The sequence below is a fragment of the Acinonyx jubatus genome, chromosome D4 (assembly GCF_027475565.1).
Source record: "Acinonyx jubatus isolate Ajub_Pintada_27869175 chromosome D4, VMU_Ajub_asm_v1.0, whole genome shotgun sequence".
Lineage (NCBI taxonomy): Eukaryota > Metazoa > Chordata > Mammalia > Carnivora > Felidae > Acinonyx > Acinonyx jubatus.
Genome location: NC_069391.1, coordinates 14,508,886 through 14,525,389, shown reverse-complemented (window position 1 = coordinate 14,525,389; position 16,504 = coordinate 14,508,886). Strand labels below are relative to the sequence as shown.

The 16,504-nt window shown below is 50.7% G+C and overlaps 1 protein-coding gene across 4 annotated transcripts in view; it reads right to left on the bottom strand.

Annotated features, from left to right (window-relative positions):
• CDK5RAP2 (CDK5 regulatory subunit associated protein 2) overlaps positions 1-16,504 on the bottom strand; it is a 173,538-nt gene that overhangs the window by 125,580 nt on the left and 31,454 nt on the right. For 2 of the 4 annotated variants that reach the window (XM_053204709.1, XM_053204707.1), the window contains exons 1-2: positions 7,274-7,524; positions 977-1,139 (exon numbers count right to left, since the gene is read on the bottom strand). In XM_053204709.1, the coding sequence (XP_053060684.1) occupies positions 977-1,139; positions 7,274-7,332 (222 nt within the window). In that variant the 5' untranslated portion in view covers positions 7,333-7,524. Of the gene's footprint in view, positions 1-976; positions 1,140-7,273; positions 7,529-9,121; positions 9,246-16,168; positions 16,246-16,504 lie in introns of those variants that run through there. The other 2 variants (XM_027034963.2, XM_053204708.1) reach the window with 2 other exon arrangements.

Here is a 16,504-nt window from a genome sequence, read left to right as displayed (position 1 = left end):
ATCATGATCTCACGGTTTGTGGGTCCGAGCCCCACATCGGGCTCTGGGCTGACGGCTCAGAGCCTGGAGCCTGCTTCGGATTCTGTGTCTCCCTCTCTCTCTCTCTGCCCCTCCCCTGCTCGTTCTCGCTCTCTCTCTCAAAAAAAAAAAAAAAAAAAAAAAGAGGAGCAGGAGACGAGGGCTGATTAGTTTTCCAGCAGAAAACTAACCAGTGAGGCTGCAGAAATCACTGCTGTAATAGGAACAAAGAAGACTCTGCTCCATAAAAAATCAAGACTTTTCCTGAACATCCCATATCGGGAATGTACCACATGCAGCAGCCATCCGTGGCCCAACAAAACCAGGAGGGTGTCAGCGAGGCCCGCTGCACCTCCAGGCCCGGCCCCGCTCCCGCAGCTTGCCCTGCAGACTGCCTAGGGGAGGGATGGCCTCTGGGGGGCTCGGGGGGCTGCCACTACCCACCCACCTCTTAGCGCCTAGGAAAATACAACAACTCCTCTGAGCCCGTTTCTAAATTCCATGAGGGGGCAGTGACCTCGACCTCGCAGAGCGGCCAGAAGGACTCAAGGAGGTTCCACGCAGAAGCCCTTCGCCGGCCGCCAGGCCCAACACCAGTGAGTCCCCTTCCCCCCCACTGCCTCTAACCGCACAGGAGAAACAGGGACTAAGTTTTATCCCAAGAAAACCCAAAGGACGGAAATAAAGTCTCCGGGCGACGAGAAATCAACACACAGTAAAACAGAGGCAAGCAAGTATGGACTGTTCTGTTAGCCAACCCTATATAAACATGAGGCTGGAAAGAAAAAACAAGCCAGGGCCCCTGACAAAGGAGGTGCCTGCTAATTCCTCAGCTGCCGGGGAGCTAATATTTGGAAGCAGTCTGCGTGTGACCCGTGGGGACCGAATGTGCGTCCCATCTGCCACAGAGGAGTCTGGTCTGCTAATTAAAGTCCCCCTTCACACCCCATCGCCTCACCTCAGCATCTCTCTCCTTTTCTCCCCTTGGAGCGGCAGAAAGTCCTCGGAGCTCTCCAGATGACACGCTCTCATCAGGACATGCCATCTGAGATTTCTCCTCTTTAAGGCACTGAATTAAAGCTTCTTTGCTCTTCAAAGACAGCTTCAACTCCTCAATCAGTCTAAAAGTGAACAAAATTTAAATATTAATTCTAAGCTGTTCTCCTAGCTCAGTGGAGCAGGAGGAGGCAGGAAATGGGGCCAAACATCTTCAAAGTAGACATGTCCAATGACCGAACAGAAATGGAATCGCATTTTGCTAGTGGGAGAGTAAGGGCCAGAACGCGTGTGACATTAACTGTGCCCTCACCTCCAGCCTGGCCCCGGCAGATCCAACCTCTGAGCCACCAGACTAGGGTCTGATCAAGCCACACCCGTGCTCAGACTTTCGACAGCCCCCACCACCGACGGCAGCGGACTGCTCATGGTTTTTTTTTTGTTGTTTGTTTTGGTTTTGGTTTTTTGGCCAAGAATCCTCTCTGCCAAAGAAATCAGGCACTGAAGCCTGAACAGACACGACCGATAAAGCAGAACTGAGCCGGCAAAAACAATCTCTCTCCTCGGCCTCTCAGGGCAAAGTTTAAAATACACTGATGTTCAAGATAAAGGCCAAGCTCGTGAGCAAGGCATTCAAGGCCCCCAGCTCTTCGGGCCTAGAAGCTGAGAGGCCCCGCTGGCGGCTGCGGTCTCATCCCTCGCAGGAGGCCGCTGCCTGCTGCCTCACCGCCCAGCAGCCTCCCTTCCAGCTCTTTCCAGAAGCCAGGCTGTTTTGTGCCTCCAGACCTCCACTCACACCTGCCCCTCCACCTGGAATGCCCCTCTCGGTGCCATCCACATCTAATACACACCCAGCACCCCGCCAGTTACTCCAGGCGGTGCCTGTCCCCAAGGAACCCGTGCCGACCATACCCCGTGTCCCCCTCGGGTACAGCTGAACACCTGCTCAGGGCCACCACATTACGCTTCCTGACCGTGGCCAAGTTATCCGACCTCTCTGAGTCCACATTTCCTTGCTACAAAATGGCTTTCACCTGCTCATGTGGATAAGCGATAAAATATTTGAAACAGACCTACATACCTCCAGGCAGATAGCACAACTCAACATAGAGCAGTTGCTATATTACTTTTTTTTTTTAACATCCAACAATTAGCATTCTCTCAGAAAACCCTCAGAAGGGCCTTTCCATATCTGAGCCTCGAAAGGAACGTGAATGGTAGGAAGACAGCAAGGGTTTTAGTCAGAGTCCGAGAGCGGGATGCCTGGGGGGGGTGGCTCGGTCAGTTAAGCATCGACTTCAGCTCAGGTCGTGATCTCACGGTTCATGGGTTCGGGCCCTATATCATCAGGCTCTCTGCTATCAGCACAGAGCCCACTTTTGATCCTCTGTCTCCCTCTCTCTGTCCTTCCCCCTTTCACACACTCTCTCTCAAAAAATAAATAAATACACATTTAAAAAAAACAAAAAACAAAGAAACAAGAGTCAGAGAGCTTCCCCGGCTCTCGGGGTGAAGGTAAAGGGTCAGTTGGCTAAAAGTAGTTAAAAGCGGCTGGTGAGGCACAGGGGCCGAGGTCCGAATGCTCGCGGCCTCCCCAAATTCCTATACTGTGCCAGTATTAGGAGGTGGGGCTTTGGCTGGAGATCAGGCCACACGGGTGGAACTCAGGAATTGGACCACTGTCTTACAAATGAGGCTCCAGAAAGATGCCTCAGACCCCCACCTCGTGGGGATGCAGTGAGAAGTCTGCAGGCTGGAAGAGGGCTGTCACCTGACCATGTGGGCACCTGGTCTTCCAGCCTCCAGAACTGTAAGAAATAAGTTTCTGTTGTTTGTAAGCTACCCAATCTGCGGTACTTTGTTATAGGGCCCCAAACAGGCTAAGACAATCAGGTATGGGGGGGGGGGGGGGGTCCCGAGGCAGCACCAGGGCGATGCCTCCAAATCTTGGATGGAGGAGTAAGACTGCCCTCTAGGGGTTCTACTCTGAAATCACCATATAATCAATTGAAGAGGTAACAAGTCACTGACTACATACTTGAAATTGGATGTGTTGTGTTGTAGGTAACTTCTACTTAGATCGCCTTGATTTGTTTCGGTTACCTTGAAGCAGTTCCAGAAGGCATGGGGCTGAGTGAGGCAGGCCTGTGGGGACTGTGGCCAAACTAGAGTACCAGGCCCACCTCCGAAAGCGGCCTCGATCCAGCAAGACCCAGGCCCAGGCTCACCACACCTTCCAGGTTTTCAAAGAAGCTGGAAATCCAGACTTTTACATGAAACTAGATTTTTTTTTAAATTCTAGCAACTAAGTCAAACTTCTAAAAGCACTGCATAGGCCAAACAAAACATATCTGTTGGCCACATCTGACCTGCAGGGTACCTCCATGTCAGCTGCCTTACGGACACAGATCACAGGAAATAGAGTAGCTAAAGCACGCACCTTTCAAAAGGGTGGAGGAAGCCAGGAAAGACCTCAGCAGTGCCCATCCAAGCAAGGGCCCTGCCCTGTCACAGGGCCACCTGGATGGCACATCTAGATCCATCTCACCAGGGCAGGCCCAAGGACACCTGTCCCAGGTCTGTGCTTAGCAACTCACCTCCTGACCTCCTGCCTTCAGGGAGGAACATAGTGATGCCGGTCCCAGGACAGACGCACCGCAGAGAGGGCCACACCCCAAGTAGGCAGCATCTGGTCGCTGCTCTGGCCTTGGGGAGTGTGGCTGGGGCACATCCGCTCCTGAGAGAGAGCCGCTCTGGCAGTACCAACAAAGCAGGGTTCTGTGCCTGCCACGCCAGGCCTACGGGAAACCCCACGGAGGCGCAGCCTTTGGCAAAGCCCTGACCTGACCACCCACACGTGGAGACCCACCCCCCCATCCGCACCGCATTAAGTACTCAGTGAGCCTCAACCCTCCCCAAATTTTTTGCTCCGAGAAGATGAGTAGCCACACTTCTGGGCATATGTCACCAGAGACCACTTTCTTCTGTGATTCGCTCGACACGTGCCAGGCTCCACGCCTCGCATGAGTCTACTTCAGCGGCTGCCCGCCTCACCCACCTCCTCGCGCTCCTCCTCTGATAAGCCTTCTCTGCCCCGAACCCAAACGCAGCTGACCACTGCTTTGTTTCTGTCACAGCACAGAACCCTGAACTTACTTCTAACGCCAATCACGACTTTTTTTTTTTTTTTTTTTTTTGGACATCTGTCCCCTCCCCCACACCGGGAGCACCATAGAAGGAGGGCAGGGCTCCCGTCTCCATTCCTGGCACCTAACCCAAGGCCCTGTTCAGTAGCTGCTCAGTGAATTTACCTAGATCTCCTTTAATCTCACCTTAATCCATCTGGCCAAGCACCTTCTAGACTCTACTCTTGCTTGGATGCCCACAATCCCTCAACCCAACACGTCCCAACTGAAAGCTTATCTTCCCACTCCCTCCGCCCAAAAACATCTGTTCTTTCTCCCTTTCTTTCCCCAAACTCGGCAAACCGCACCACCATCCCACAGTTGTTCGTGCTCAAAACCTGGGTGAGGAGGTATCTCGGCAGCCTTGTCCCTCATCCCCAAACCCATCAATGATCAAGCCCTTCAAGCCATCGTGTCAATTCTACCATCTAAATATCTCTGCCTGGGGGCACCTGGGTGGCTGGGTCAGTTGAGCGTCCTTTGGCTCAGGTCATGATCCCAGGTTCATGGGATCAAGCCCCGCATCAGGCTCCGCACTGAGTGGAGCCTGCTTGGATTCTCTCTCTCCCCCTCTGCCCCTCTCCCCCACATGCGTGTTCTCTCTCTCTCTCAAAATAAAATGAAATCAAAGAAAGAAAGAAATATCTCTGCCCCTTCTTCTCCACCCAGTTCTTTCACCTCAATCCTGGCGACCGTGATCTTGTGTCTGGACTTCTGCATCATCCTGAGAAGGAATCTGCCCACCCAGCCCCACCACCAACTCATCCGCCAGGTTCAGCCAGAAGGATCGCGTTAAATTACAGGCTGACCCTGACACTACCCTACTCCCAATCTTAATTCATCAGCAGCTCGTCACGTGCCCTGAGGACAAAACCCAAACTGTTCAACAAAGCCCACATGATCTGGCCAGCCTCCCTCTCCTCATCTCTTCCCACCTCCCTTCCAGAACACAACTCTCCAGCCATGCTATAATTCTGACAGTTCCTGGGTCGAGCTCTGTGCCCTTTGGCCTCTGAACTTCCACTCATGTGGTTCTCAGGACCTGCAACACCCTTTCTTCCTCCAAGTAATTCCTCCTTTATCCTCGTACTTCCTCTGGGAAGCCTTTCCTAATCCCTCTAAATAGAATTAGAAAGATGTAATGTTAACCCAGCATTTATCCATCTGGCCCTGGTCACTGTTCCTGCCCTCCAGTCCTCCCACCCAGCTAGGTGACGAGGTTCCTTGGGACAGGGACCCAGCCTGTACCACTCACCCCTACACTCGACCCACCACTTACTGAACACAAGATGCTCAGGAAGTATTTGCTGAACAAAGGGCGTGATGATCCAACAGACCAACGAACCGGCTGCTGAGCATCTGCTGGGGCCCTGGCAGGACCCCTCCAACCAGCTCTCCCCCACCACCTCTCCTCAAACCCACCCCCAGAGCTCGCCCCTCTTCCCCTGCACCCGCACCAGGAATTCTGCCTTTTCTTCTTTGGTGGCTGCCTCCCACACATTCTAGTCTCTTCCCTGAGCCCCCTATTTCCAATTTAACTGTTGGAGACCTGCAGGTCCCCCAGGAAAGATAAACCTATAAACCTTCTAAGGGCTTCACCGCTCATCAGCTGGGAGAGATGCAAGGGAACATATAAATAACTTGTATGGAAAAGGATTCCAGACTCTGTCACAGTACGGTGGCCCCAGTCTCCACCTCTCTCAGGTGGTGCCTGGAAGAAGGGGAAGGGGAAGCCCAGCAAAACACCACCCGTCCCGTCCAAGGAAGCTTCTCCTCCTAGCCGTGCAATGGAGAGAAACACTCATTCACTCAGCCCTGACGGCCTACATCTCCTAGAGAACTCTGTTTCCTGGCTCATCCTGAGATTCTCCCAAACTTCCGTTTTCCAGATCAAAGCTAAGAAGAGGTTACATAAATGCTAGCTCCCCCAAGCACGGACTAAATGGAAGCCATGGGCTCCCCCTGAGAGTCTACTCATTCCTCTTTCACAGAAAATCCTAAAACATTTGCTCATCTCATTTCCCAACCCCATCATGCAAACACGTTGCAGACTCAAATCTCAAAAGGTGGTATGGAGACAGAAAGAGAAGCAAACAGCAGTCGGGGAACCAGGGCAACCAGGCACCAGAACCTCAACAACGTGGGGGGCCGGTCAATCGGGCAACACACCCCCCAAAAAAGGAACCATAGTCAGTTTCCTGTATTTAAGGAAGTAGGCGAATAGATCATTTGCCTTAGAACAATTTCTGTCAAATTCCAAGCAAGCTTGGCTCTTCAATGGATAGATCACAGGTTAGCCAGAAGTTTCACCTGTATTTACTTTACTCAACTTTCCACCTAGTGACCACCAAAGCAAGGCAAGAGTAAAATGTAAGGTTCGTGATAAAGAAGAAAACCTCAACTCTCTCCTGACTAGTTTTGATCAAAAGTCTGGTTGCAAGGTATGAGCATCAAAGACTGCCTACAGATCCTCCAGTCTGTCCGTTTCTCTGGCCTACGTAGCACTCATTTTATTCCTGGACCGTCACAGAGCCCTGTGCTTGGTCTACACTGCTTCGGCCCCCTGCACTGTATGAATCTGGGCCCGCGGCCTGCATTAAAAGACACGATGATAAACAGGGTCACACAAAATTCACTAGCATCTATTGTGGGGATACAATCACTTACCATTCCCTCTGGGCAGATCCACAAGAGAAATTTCTCCCTGACAATGTCAAGTAAAACTGGCCTTCTCCAGAATTGCCGACTCATTTTCTCTTGTGAGCAATGTGAATCTTAGGTCCATCAAGAAAGCTGTTCTCTTCTTCCTTCGGCTACCGGGAAGCTTACAGCCAAAACTGAATGCTAAAGGTAGTATCTGGGAACTTTTCAGCAGGAGTTTCTATCTCTCATTCTATCCCTGTCCTCACAGCACTACCCTCGCCATTTTCCTGTCACCCTGCGGTTACCCTAGGTTTTTTCACTGTCGGGGAACAAGGAGAGAAAGGGGGGATAAAAGGGTAGGAAGGGAACAACCCTCTGGCCATGCTGCCCGATAGACGAATGTCAGTGCGTGGCAGAGACAAGAGCCAGACCTGTCTTTCTGCTCCAGGACCACAGTCATGTCCAAGGCCCCCTCGTGCCTCTTCTTCATCTCCGAGAGCTTGTTTTCCAGGCTCAACCGAAGAGCCTTCTCTGTCTCTGTCCCCGCAAAGGCCTTTTCCAGTTCTGCCTGGGCGGCTTTCACATCCTAGAGTTAAATGAAATGCATTTGATGCAATTTTTCAATACAATTGGGAACATTTTGAAAGGAAATTGGATTAAAATATAAATATTTATGACTTTTTCTCCGGCACATTTCCCCTCCCTGCATTGTACTATACATGGGGAGAATCAGTAATAAATACATTTGCCAGCCATTTTCTCCCTCTTGTATCCTGAAGAGTAATAGGCATTTCCAATGGAAAAGACTCAAGTCTACAAAAACCGTATTTTTGGGTTTGAAGAATCGGATCAATATTTACAGCTTCAGTGAGAACAAGGAGAAATGTGCCTCTCAATACCTAAACACACATAAATTCTAGAGTCCCCAGAATCTCCATACAAATTCATCCCACACCCCACCGCCCCCTCACTATTTCTTTTAAGATGATGACTACACGATTCTCAAATGCATTTTCTGAATCTCCAAGGTGATGTGGGTGCTGAAGGACTACGTTCTTCCTGAGAGCTCCGAGAGGCCAACAGGGGAAGGATCTAAATCACAGAGGCAAGCCCGTGTTGGGGAAAAGGGCCCTGGTGCTCAGCAAAGTGTCCTGGGGAGACATCTGGATCTCCCAGTGCCAACCGTCTCTGGTTACATCACAAAGATAAAAGTCAAATCAAACTGGGTTCAAAACCCAGCTCTCCTACTTCTTTGCTGTGGGACACTGGGTAGCCACTTAGCCTCTCTGAGCCCCAGCTTATCTGTGAAACAGGGACCACCACCACCCCATCAAAGAGTTGCTGTGTGACTGTCAATAGCCTGCTGCATCACAGGAAGCTCAAGAAAACAAAACGAAACGAAACGAAACAAAACAAAAGCACTGGCTGCTTCTTCCCTGCCCTTCGGTCCACAGGGGCTACTGTGAACACTGGGAACGGAAAGCCCACTACGAGCTGCAAGTATAGTGACCCAAGCGTCTTTCTGTGTCCAGCAGGCTTTGTGCTGCGTTCCTCCTCATATCCAAGAAGAGTCAGGGTTTCAGGGGAGAAAGTGAGATGACACGACAGACCTCAAAGACCAAGAATTGACTGACGAGTGTCACTTCGTACTAGCTTAATACGGAGGGAAACTTTCAACGTCTAGGAGCCAGGATTTTTTAGCCGAGACACATGCTGCTTCCCATCAAGGGCACAGCAAGCGCCTGGGAACAAGCAGGAGGAGGAGCTACACTCAGTGCCTCCCGGGAAAGGGCACTCAGTGAGCACTGGGGTGACGGGGGATGGAGGCCGGGACCAGACACAGGGCTGCCCGGGCACACGAGGGCCTGCGAATCAGAATCTGCTTCCAGGCTTAGCGCACGTTAGGGGAGTCCTTCCCCTCTCTGGGCCTCAGTTTCCTCCTCTGGAAAAATAAAGAGACTAAACGAGGTAAGAAGGGCGGTGTTGCATCAAGAACGCAGGCTTTGAAGTCAGCAGTCGTAAAATGGAATCCAGGATCAAACTTAGACTCGTTAGTCTTTCTGTACTCCGGCGTCCTCGTCTGTAAGCATCGAGATGACAACCAGGACGCAGGGTGTACCAGGCGCCTGGGACAGGGCTGGAACCCGTGAGATGCTGAATAAGGGTGGCTCTCATTTCTGCTGCAAGTCTGCAAGTTTGTGAAAGAGGGAACAAAATTCTGCTCCCTCCGCTATTAACCCACTGCAAGAACACATCCTCCTCGGGGCCTCCAGACTTGCCTCTTCTAAATGGAATATTCTCTCGTTCAGGAGCTCTTCGACCTGCCGCACCTTCTTCTGGGCATCTTCTGTCACCCGCTGCACTTCGGAGCCACCCCCTTCAGCCAGGCTCTCAACTGCTTTACTGCAAAAAGAAGCAAAAGTGTAAAATCCATGTGGGGACAGTCAGAGGGTGGTTTCAGTGGCCCCAAAGAGACAAGGAATATTTGTTAGTCATTTCTCCCACAGACCTGTGCTGGAGTTTTGTGGTTGTTGTTTTCAATTTTTATTTTTATTTATTTTTTTTTTGAGAGAGAGAGAGAAATCAAGTGGAGAGGGGGCAGAGGGAGAGAGAAGGAATCTTAAGCAGACTCCACACTTAGCGTGGAGCCTGATGTGGGGCTTGATCCCACGACCCTGGGATCCTGACCTGAGCCGAAACCAAGAGTCAGATGCTCAACCAACTGAGTCACCTGGTGCCCCTTTTTTTAAATTAATATTAGTAATTCAAATACACAGTGAAGTATATGAATGTATCAAAATCAGTCAACATGTACACCTTGAACTTACATGGTATATGTCAATCATACCTCTATGTAAAATACATATATATAAACACAAATTAAGAAAGAAGTAAGAATCATCTATAATCTTATCAGCCAGAAAAACTAAGTTAACATTTTAGCATGTAGCCTTTCAGACACTTTCTACAAAAACAGAACCAACCATACAATATATATCCATGATCTGACTTTACTACTTACTACACCATAAACATCCTTCTGTGTCAATAAACATAAATCTCTACCATTTTTAAAGGCTACATATTAATTCACTGTATGAAATATACTAGAGTATATTAAATCAATCCCCTATTTTTTTATCGAAGTAGAGCCGACACACATCAATCCCCTCATGTAAAAATATTTAGATGATTTCTGATTTTACACATTTGTCTGAAAACACTTCTAAAGCTCTGAGGACAGTGCAAATAAAAACTTTATTCATATATTGAGTACAAAGAACTCCAATACATGTTAGTGTTGTTATTATCTTATAAGCAACATTATAATAAGAGCATCCTTGCATATATACGACCCGGTGATCTCCCAGGGTCAGTTTCCACAGAGGGAATTACCAGGTCAAAGGGTAAGCACACTTGTAAGACTCTTGACAGCCACTGCTGACTCTCCCACCAGGAAACTTCCGGCAAAGTACACCTCCACCAGCGGGAGGAGAGGGAGAGAGCTGGTCCGACGAACCAACGTGCAAAGGAACAGCACGCGACGGAAAGAAATCTGAGGGATCGAGGGCTTTTCTACAGCGTCTTTTGCCAACTGGAGGGAAGAGCATTTTAAACACAGCGTGCCCCACCTGTGAGCCCCAGCCACCACTCCGGGCGTGAGGCCAGGAGGCTGCGCAGGCAGCCCACGCTCCGTCAAGTGCGGAGTTCACGCTGCTGGGCAGCACGGAATGTTAGCCGTCCAGCGGGCCAGGACCGGTGGGGATGGCGCACCAAAGCCTGACACAGGACCCCAACGCCTGACGCCTCTCATCGGGGTCCTCCTCAAAAGAAAAACCGTCAGATACGACCTTGTGGGACATTTACTCGGAGCGCATCTCCGCAGATTTCTAAACAACTGCAGGTTGGCAGAAGGCAGAATCATAAAGGAAACGGCTCCACCTAAAGCTGGCTTCTCAGAAAAACTGCAACAGAACAAATTTATTCACCGCCAGCCTCCCGTGCCCTACTTTAGGGGGCATATGAAATGTTCCCAACCAAGTGCCATGTGATCAGACGCTCACATGCACGGGCCATGTGAATTTTTGACTGAGAACAATGGAAAGTCAAGAGGGCCATACTTGCCGTCCAAGCATCAAACAGGAGCTGCCTACGAATAAAGACTTTATTCATATCTTGCTTCCTTTCGCCAACAGGCCCTCAGAAGGCCCCAGTGTCATGACATCATTTTAATGGAATTCAACGTTCAACTGCAAGAACGAACATGGACTCTGAAGCCTGAACAGATCTGCTTCCAAATTTACATTCTCTCATGTCCTCAATGTGACTCTGGGCAAATCGCCCCTTACGCCTCAGGTTCCTCACTTGAAAAGTGACACGCTTGCCTCTTAGAACGAACGTGCTAACACGTGTGGTGGCCGCGGCACGGCGCCCTTCCCCTCCCCCCCCCCCCCCCCCCCCCGCATCTGAGCGCCACCTGCTGGCCCTGTGGCCACCACAGCGCCGGCCCCTGCTGAGATGCCAGGAGAGGCGTCCGTCTACCCCTCTGAGCTGAGACAGGTCATTCTCCGGCCAGAACCGGGGCCGCCACTGCCACTTCCCCTCCAATGCCATGCGATGTGCGCGGCCCCGGCTCCCTCAGCCCATTTCTCCATCAGTGTCGTCTGGAGTTCCCCGCGATTCGGTCGTTTCTATCGTTCCTCAGAAGGCACGGCATACGGCTGATACCACACGCAAGGCTAGAGGCTCTTCCTCCTGAGCCACGGATACGGGATTTTTCCAGTCCTGAACTCCCACTAACCACCAGCAGTGTTTTAGCCCTGGGCTTCACAGAGCCCCCTCTAGGGAATGGTCCCCCCCCCCCCGCCCAGAGAGGGCAAACACGTCGTCTCCCTCCCTTCCGCCCACAACGAACCTCGGTGTTTTATAGTCAGAATCATATACACTGGCAAGAGGCAGACTACAGTTTCTAACAAGTGCTGGTATTATTCAGTTTGTTTGCATTTTAGTTATACCAATAAAATATATCCCCAATAATAAATGTTCCAACTTTTCATTTATCATCTTTGTATTTTACAGTTACTGTAGCAATAAAATTTATACTCGGCAGTATGGTGCAATTTTCCTCTACTAATGGAATTATTATTTTTGTTTGTGCTTTAAAGCTACAGAGATAAAATTTACTCCCGACAATATGTCTGCCTTTGTTTTTAATGTCCCCTTACTGTAACTGATAAGTACAACAATGGAGACCCAGCACACATACGTGTTTCCCCCCCCCCCAGCAAGGCAGAGCGGGCTCCAGAGCCAGACGGGCCCAGGATCTGTCACCCACCTGGGCCGGCCCCCCAACTCCTCCGGGCCCCAGTTTCCCCCGCACTCAAATGAGAATGCCGGCTGCCTCACATCACTGTTGTGAAACTGATAAAGCCATAAAACAGGTCAAGTGCCAGACACAGGGTCTGGGGCAAAGTAGAATAAATGGCAGTCCGCTCCCCCTACCCTGTCTCTCCTTATAGAATCTGGGCCAACAGACGAGATGGAGAGCAAGACCTAAGGCGAAGAAAGGTGGGGACAAAGTGGTCTAAACCAGCATTCCACCCGATACAAAAGAGAACCTTCTATAAATATCACCCCTGCTACCCTTTTTAACCATCACCCTTTCCTCTTGATTCTTTCCATTCTCATTATAGTTCTGGAGAAAAAGCAGGTGCTTTTCCCGTGACAGATCCCCATCTCCTGCCCAACCCCCACCAAAAAAAAAAAAAAAAACCACCGTAAAAGTGAAAAAGGGAGTTGAGGGCATTAACAAAGGTATTTTTTCCGTCACCAAGAATGTACCTACACACGCCTGTAGGTGCTGGGCAGTTGGGGGCAGGGAAAGGCACACTTAGCAGGGATGTGACACACACCGTGCGGGTCCTACAGCACACAGCACGCACAAGGGGCCCACGGAGTAGGAACGGCGGAGGTGCCCCACGCTGCGCTGAAGGAGAAGAGGCTCTTGGCCTTAGAAGAGGTGCAGTCGTGTTGGAGAAACAAGAATCACACACGTGAAAATTAAAAAGAGCATACGAGGGGCGCCTGGGTGGCTCACTCAGTTAAGCGTCTGACTCTTGGTTTCAGTTCAGGTCATGATCTCACAGTTCATGGTTTGAGCCCCACATTGGGCTCTAGGCTGACAGCACGGAACCTGTTGGGATTCTCTCCCTGTTCCTCCCCCGCTAATGCTCGCTCTCTCTCAAAATAAATAAATAAATAAACTTTTAAAAAAAAAAAGGTCCACGGAAAAAAAGAGAAAAAAGCATATGAAATCAGGGCTGGACCCAAAGTCAGGGACCTGCGTTCTCATCCCGGCTCCAATCATCCCGCCTGAGTGGTGCTGGTCACAGTCCTTCCCTTCTCAGGCCTAAACCTCCCCCTCTCCACAAGGAGGCTTTCCTCGAGGACTTGCCTGGCTCCCAGGAGAACGATGGCATCCGAACGGATGCAAATGGGTCTTATAAACTATAAAGTGCCGGCACACACGCGGGAGTGTGATTCTCTGCCAGGGAAGCTTGTGAAGGGATGGAAACGTGGGCTACAGGCAGCCAGGCGGGGCTCACCCCGAGCCTCGGGGTCAGCTAGGCGACAGGAAAAGCAGAAGGGGCCGCCAGGGCCAAGCCAGAGCAGCGGGAACAGAACGTGTTCAGTATCCGTGAGCCAGACGAGGAACGTGTGTCAGACGAGGCACTGGCAGGGAGAACGCCGGAGCAGCTACGTCGTCGCGAACACTCTTCACAGAGCTCGCCATCTTAGCCCCTGACCTAGGAGTCAGCCTTGACATCCCCCTCCCCATCCGTGACCCAGCCCTGTTGATTTTGCTCACCAGACACCTCTGCAGGCCGCCCACCCCTCGCCATCGCTAGCCTCTCACCTGAACTACCGGACGAGCCTCCTGACTGGTCTCCCTGCCTCCCCGCCCCGCGCTCCGTCTACGAAGCGCCTTCCTCTCCGCATCCAGTGACCTCCACAAAACTAAATCTGATTGTGTCAGCTGCTCAAACCTGTGACTTCTTCCCGTTTATCTGGGATAATTTCTGCTGTGGCTTCATGACCCTGCAGGGCAAGAAACAGACCTCCCCAGACTTCCCATATTCCCTCGGACTGCACGTGCACCAGCTAATTCCTACTTGCTCCTCAGACCTCACCTAAGTGCTCCCCTCTCAGGGCCCCTTCCCTGCAATACGTCTCTATTGACGGACCTGTTCCTACCCTGTCAACACTCACCGCTGCCTCTGTCTTCCTCACGGCTCTTTTCCCACTTGGTATTTATCCGCTTACCATCCCGAGTATTTTATCACCATCGCCCCTTCTAGAATGCAAGCCTATCTGGATCACCACTGCATCCCCGGGAGCCTAGCCCAGTGCGGCACGGAACAGCTGCTTGATAAATCTTTTCTGGATAAATTAATAAAACTAGTCAGACCAGGGGCGCCTGGGTGGCTCAGTCAGTTGAGCGTCCGACTTCGGCTCAGGTCATGATCTCGAGGTCCACGAGTTCGAGCCCCGCGTCGGGCTCTGTGCTGACAGCTCAGAGCCTGGAGCCTGTTTCCGATTCTGTGTCTCCCTCTTTCTCTGACCCTCCCCCATTCATGCTCTATCTCTGTCTGTCTCAAAAAATAAACGTTAAAAAAAAAAAAAAAAAAAAAAACTAGTCAGACCAAAAAGGTCTGCGTGGGCAGCTTGGGGAATCTACACCCACAAATGTGTGCACGAGCCCTGAAAACATTCAGCCCCGTGTGTGGTATGGAGGAGCGCACACAGCCTTTGTGAGTTCGGGTTTCCACGTGTACTCGCCCGCTAACGGCAAGTCCTAGCCAAGACCTGCAGCAGGCAGGGCGCTGAGCACGAAACAGACCAAATTCAAATTCTACTACTGACCTCCAGACTTGGTAAAGTTGACTTGACTTCGTGCCAGAGAATGATGTGCTTCAAAAAAACCAAAAACCAAAAAACCAAAAACAAACAAAAAATGTGCAACAGCAGCCAACAAAAACAAAAACTTATCAATCGAGTTTTCTCATTCATTCATTCATTCACTCACTCGTTCAGAAAATACCAAGCGTACAAGATCGGCAATAAGCGAGGGAGGTCTGGGCCGGGGAGCCCCTAGTGTCCTCGAAGCCAGCAGCAGCCCAACTTCCAGCTGCTGGCCGCATGACAATGAAAGGAATGATATGACCCGGCCCAGAGCGGTGCAGCTGTGCCCTAAGCCAAAGAGTCCATGCTCCTGGCCCACTGGATCCAGCAGGAGCTCAGCTACCAAGACAAATGGTGTGCCTCCACCCAAGCTTTCAGCCAGATCCTTGGTGGAAGGTGGGTCAGCCCCGGCAAGCCTCATTCCACTCTCACCAAGCAAAACTGTATACCTCGGTGCCCCAACAGACCCACAAACGCCCTCTTGTCGCCGTGCCCCCATTATACTCTGTCTACAAGCGTGCTACAAGGCTGAAGTGGGGAGACGTCTCTTTTCAAATCCTCGATACGCGGCACAATTACATAATAAATGTTTATGAATGAATGAATAACCAATCGAGTCATCGACTGTATTCTCTGAACTGGGCTTGTTGTTCAACAAATATTTAACTATTTGATTAATTAAAATAATACTTCTCAAACGTGTTTTAAGCAGAGCACCTCTTTTAAACAAAATATTGTAAGAGACCCTAGTGCATTAAACAGATACAAAAACAAGTTCCTCTGGTTAAAGCCCTACCCTCTGCGTCCCAGCCTCACTCACCAGAGTCCCTCAGGATTCCTGCAAGCCCCTAGGGCCTTTACTGCAATGAAAATGAATGAGCTGCTGATAGAATTAAGGACATGGGTGGATCCCACAAACACGCTGCTGAGGAAAGAGGCCAGACACAAAGGGGCGCGTGTACGGTACGGGACTCCATTCCTATCAAGTTCAAAAGTGGGCAGAACTAAAGACCGATGCCATCAGTGTTCCGCACAGTGGTTATCTTGGTGGAGAAGGGGACTTCTGGGGGGTGGGTGATGTTCCGGCTTTCGATCTGGATGGTGGCCCCACAGGTGTGTTTTTAGTGCAAATTCGCCATCCGCACACTTAAGATCACATCGTTTTCCCTGTTAAGTATATTACACTTCAAAAGTTTGTTGAAAAGTAATTCAACAGAAACGGACACCTCCTTGGGGTCCTCAGGGCCCAGTGGGAAAACAACTGGCTCAGAAAACACAAGGCTGTGTTCTATGGACCCAGCCAGCCTCCACCCCCCGGAACCCCGGGCACCCTGCAAGCTTGTGACAGGATGACAGGTACTCACGAGGCTTTGATGAGAAGCTGCTCCCTCTCCTGGAGCTCCCGCTTCAGACTCTCCACTTCCACCTTCAGTTCGATGTTCTTCCAGTCAAGATTAGGAAAGAAAAGAAACAACGTGAAATACGGGACCCCAGAACGTGCGCGGTGGGGAAACAGCTTTCCGCACAGACTAACTTACAGGACGCTTACAATAGGCAGATGCTAGATTCAAAACCTCATTAGCCTCAGGGCACAGGGAGAAGGGAATTATTAAACACCGGTGGTCTCAAAAGGAAGCCCTAGATTCCTCAAGACTTGGAACAATTATGTAAATTTTCCAAGCTTCTAACAGCCAGAGCAC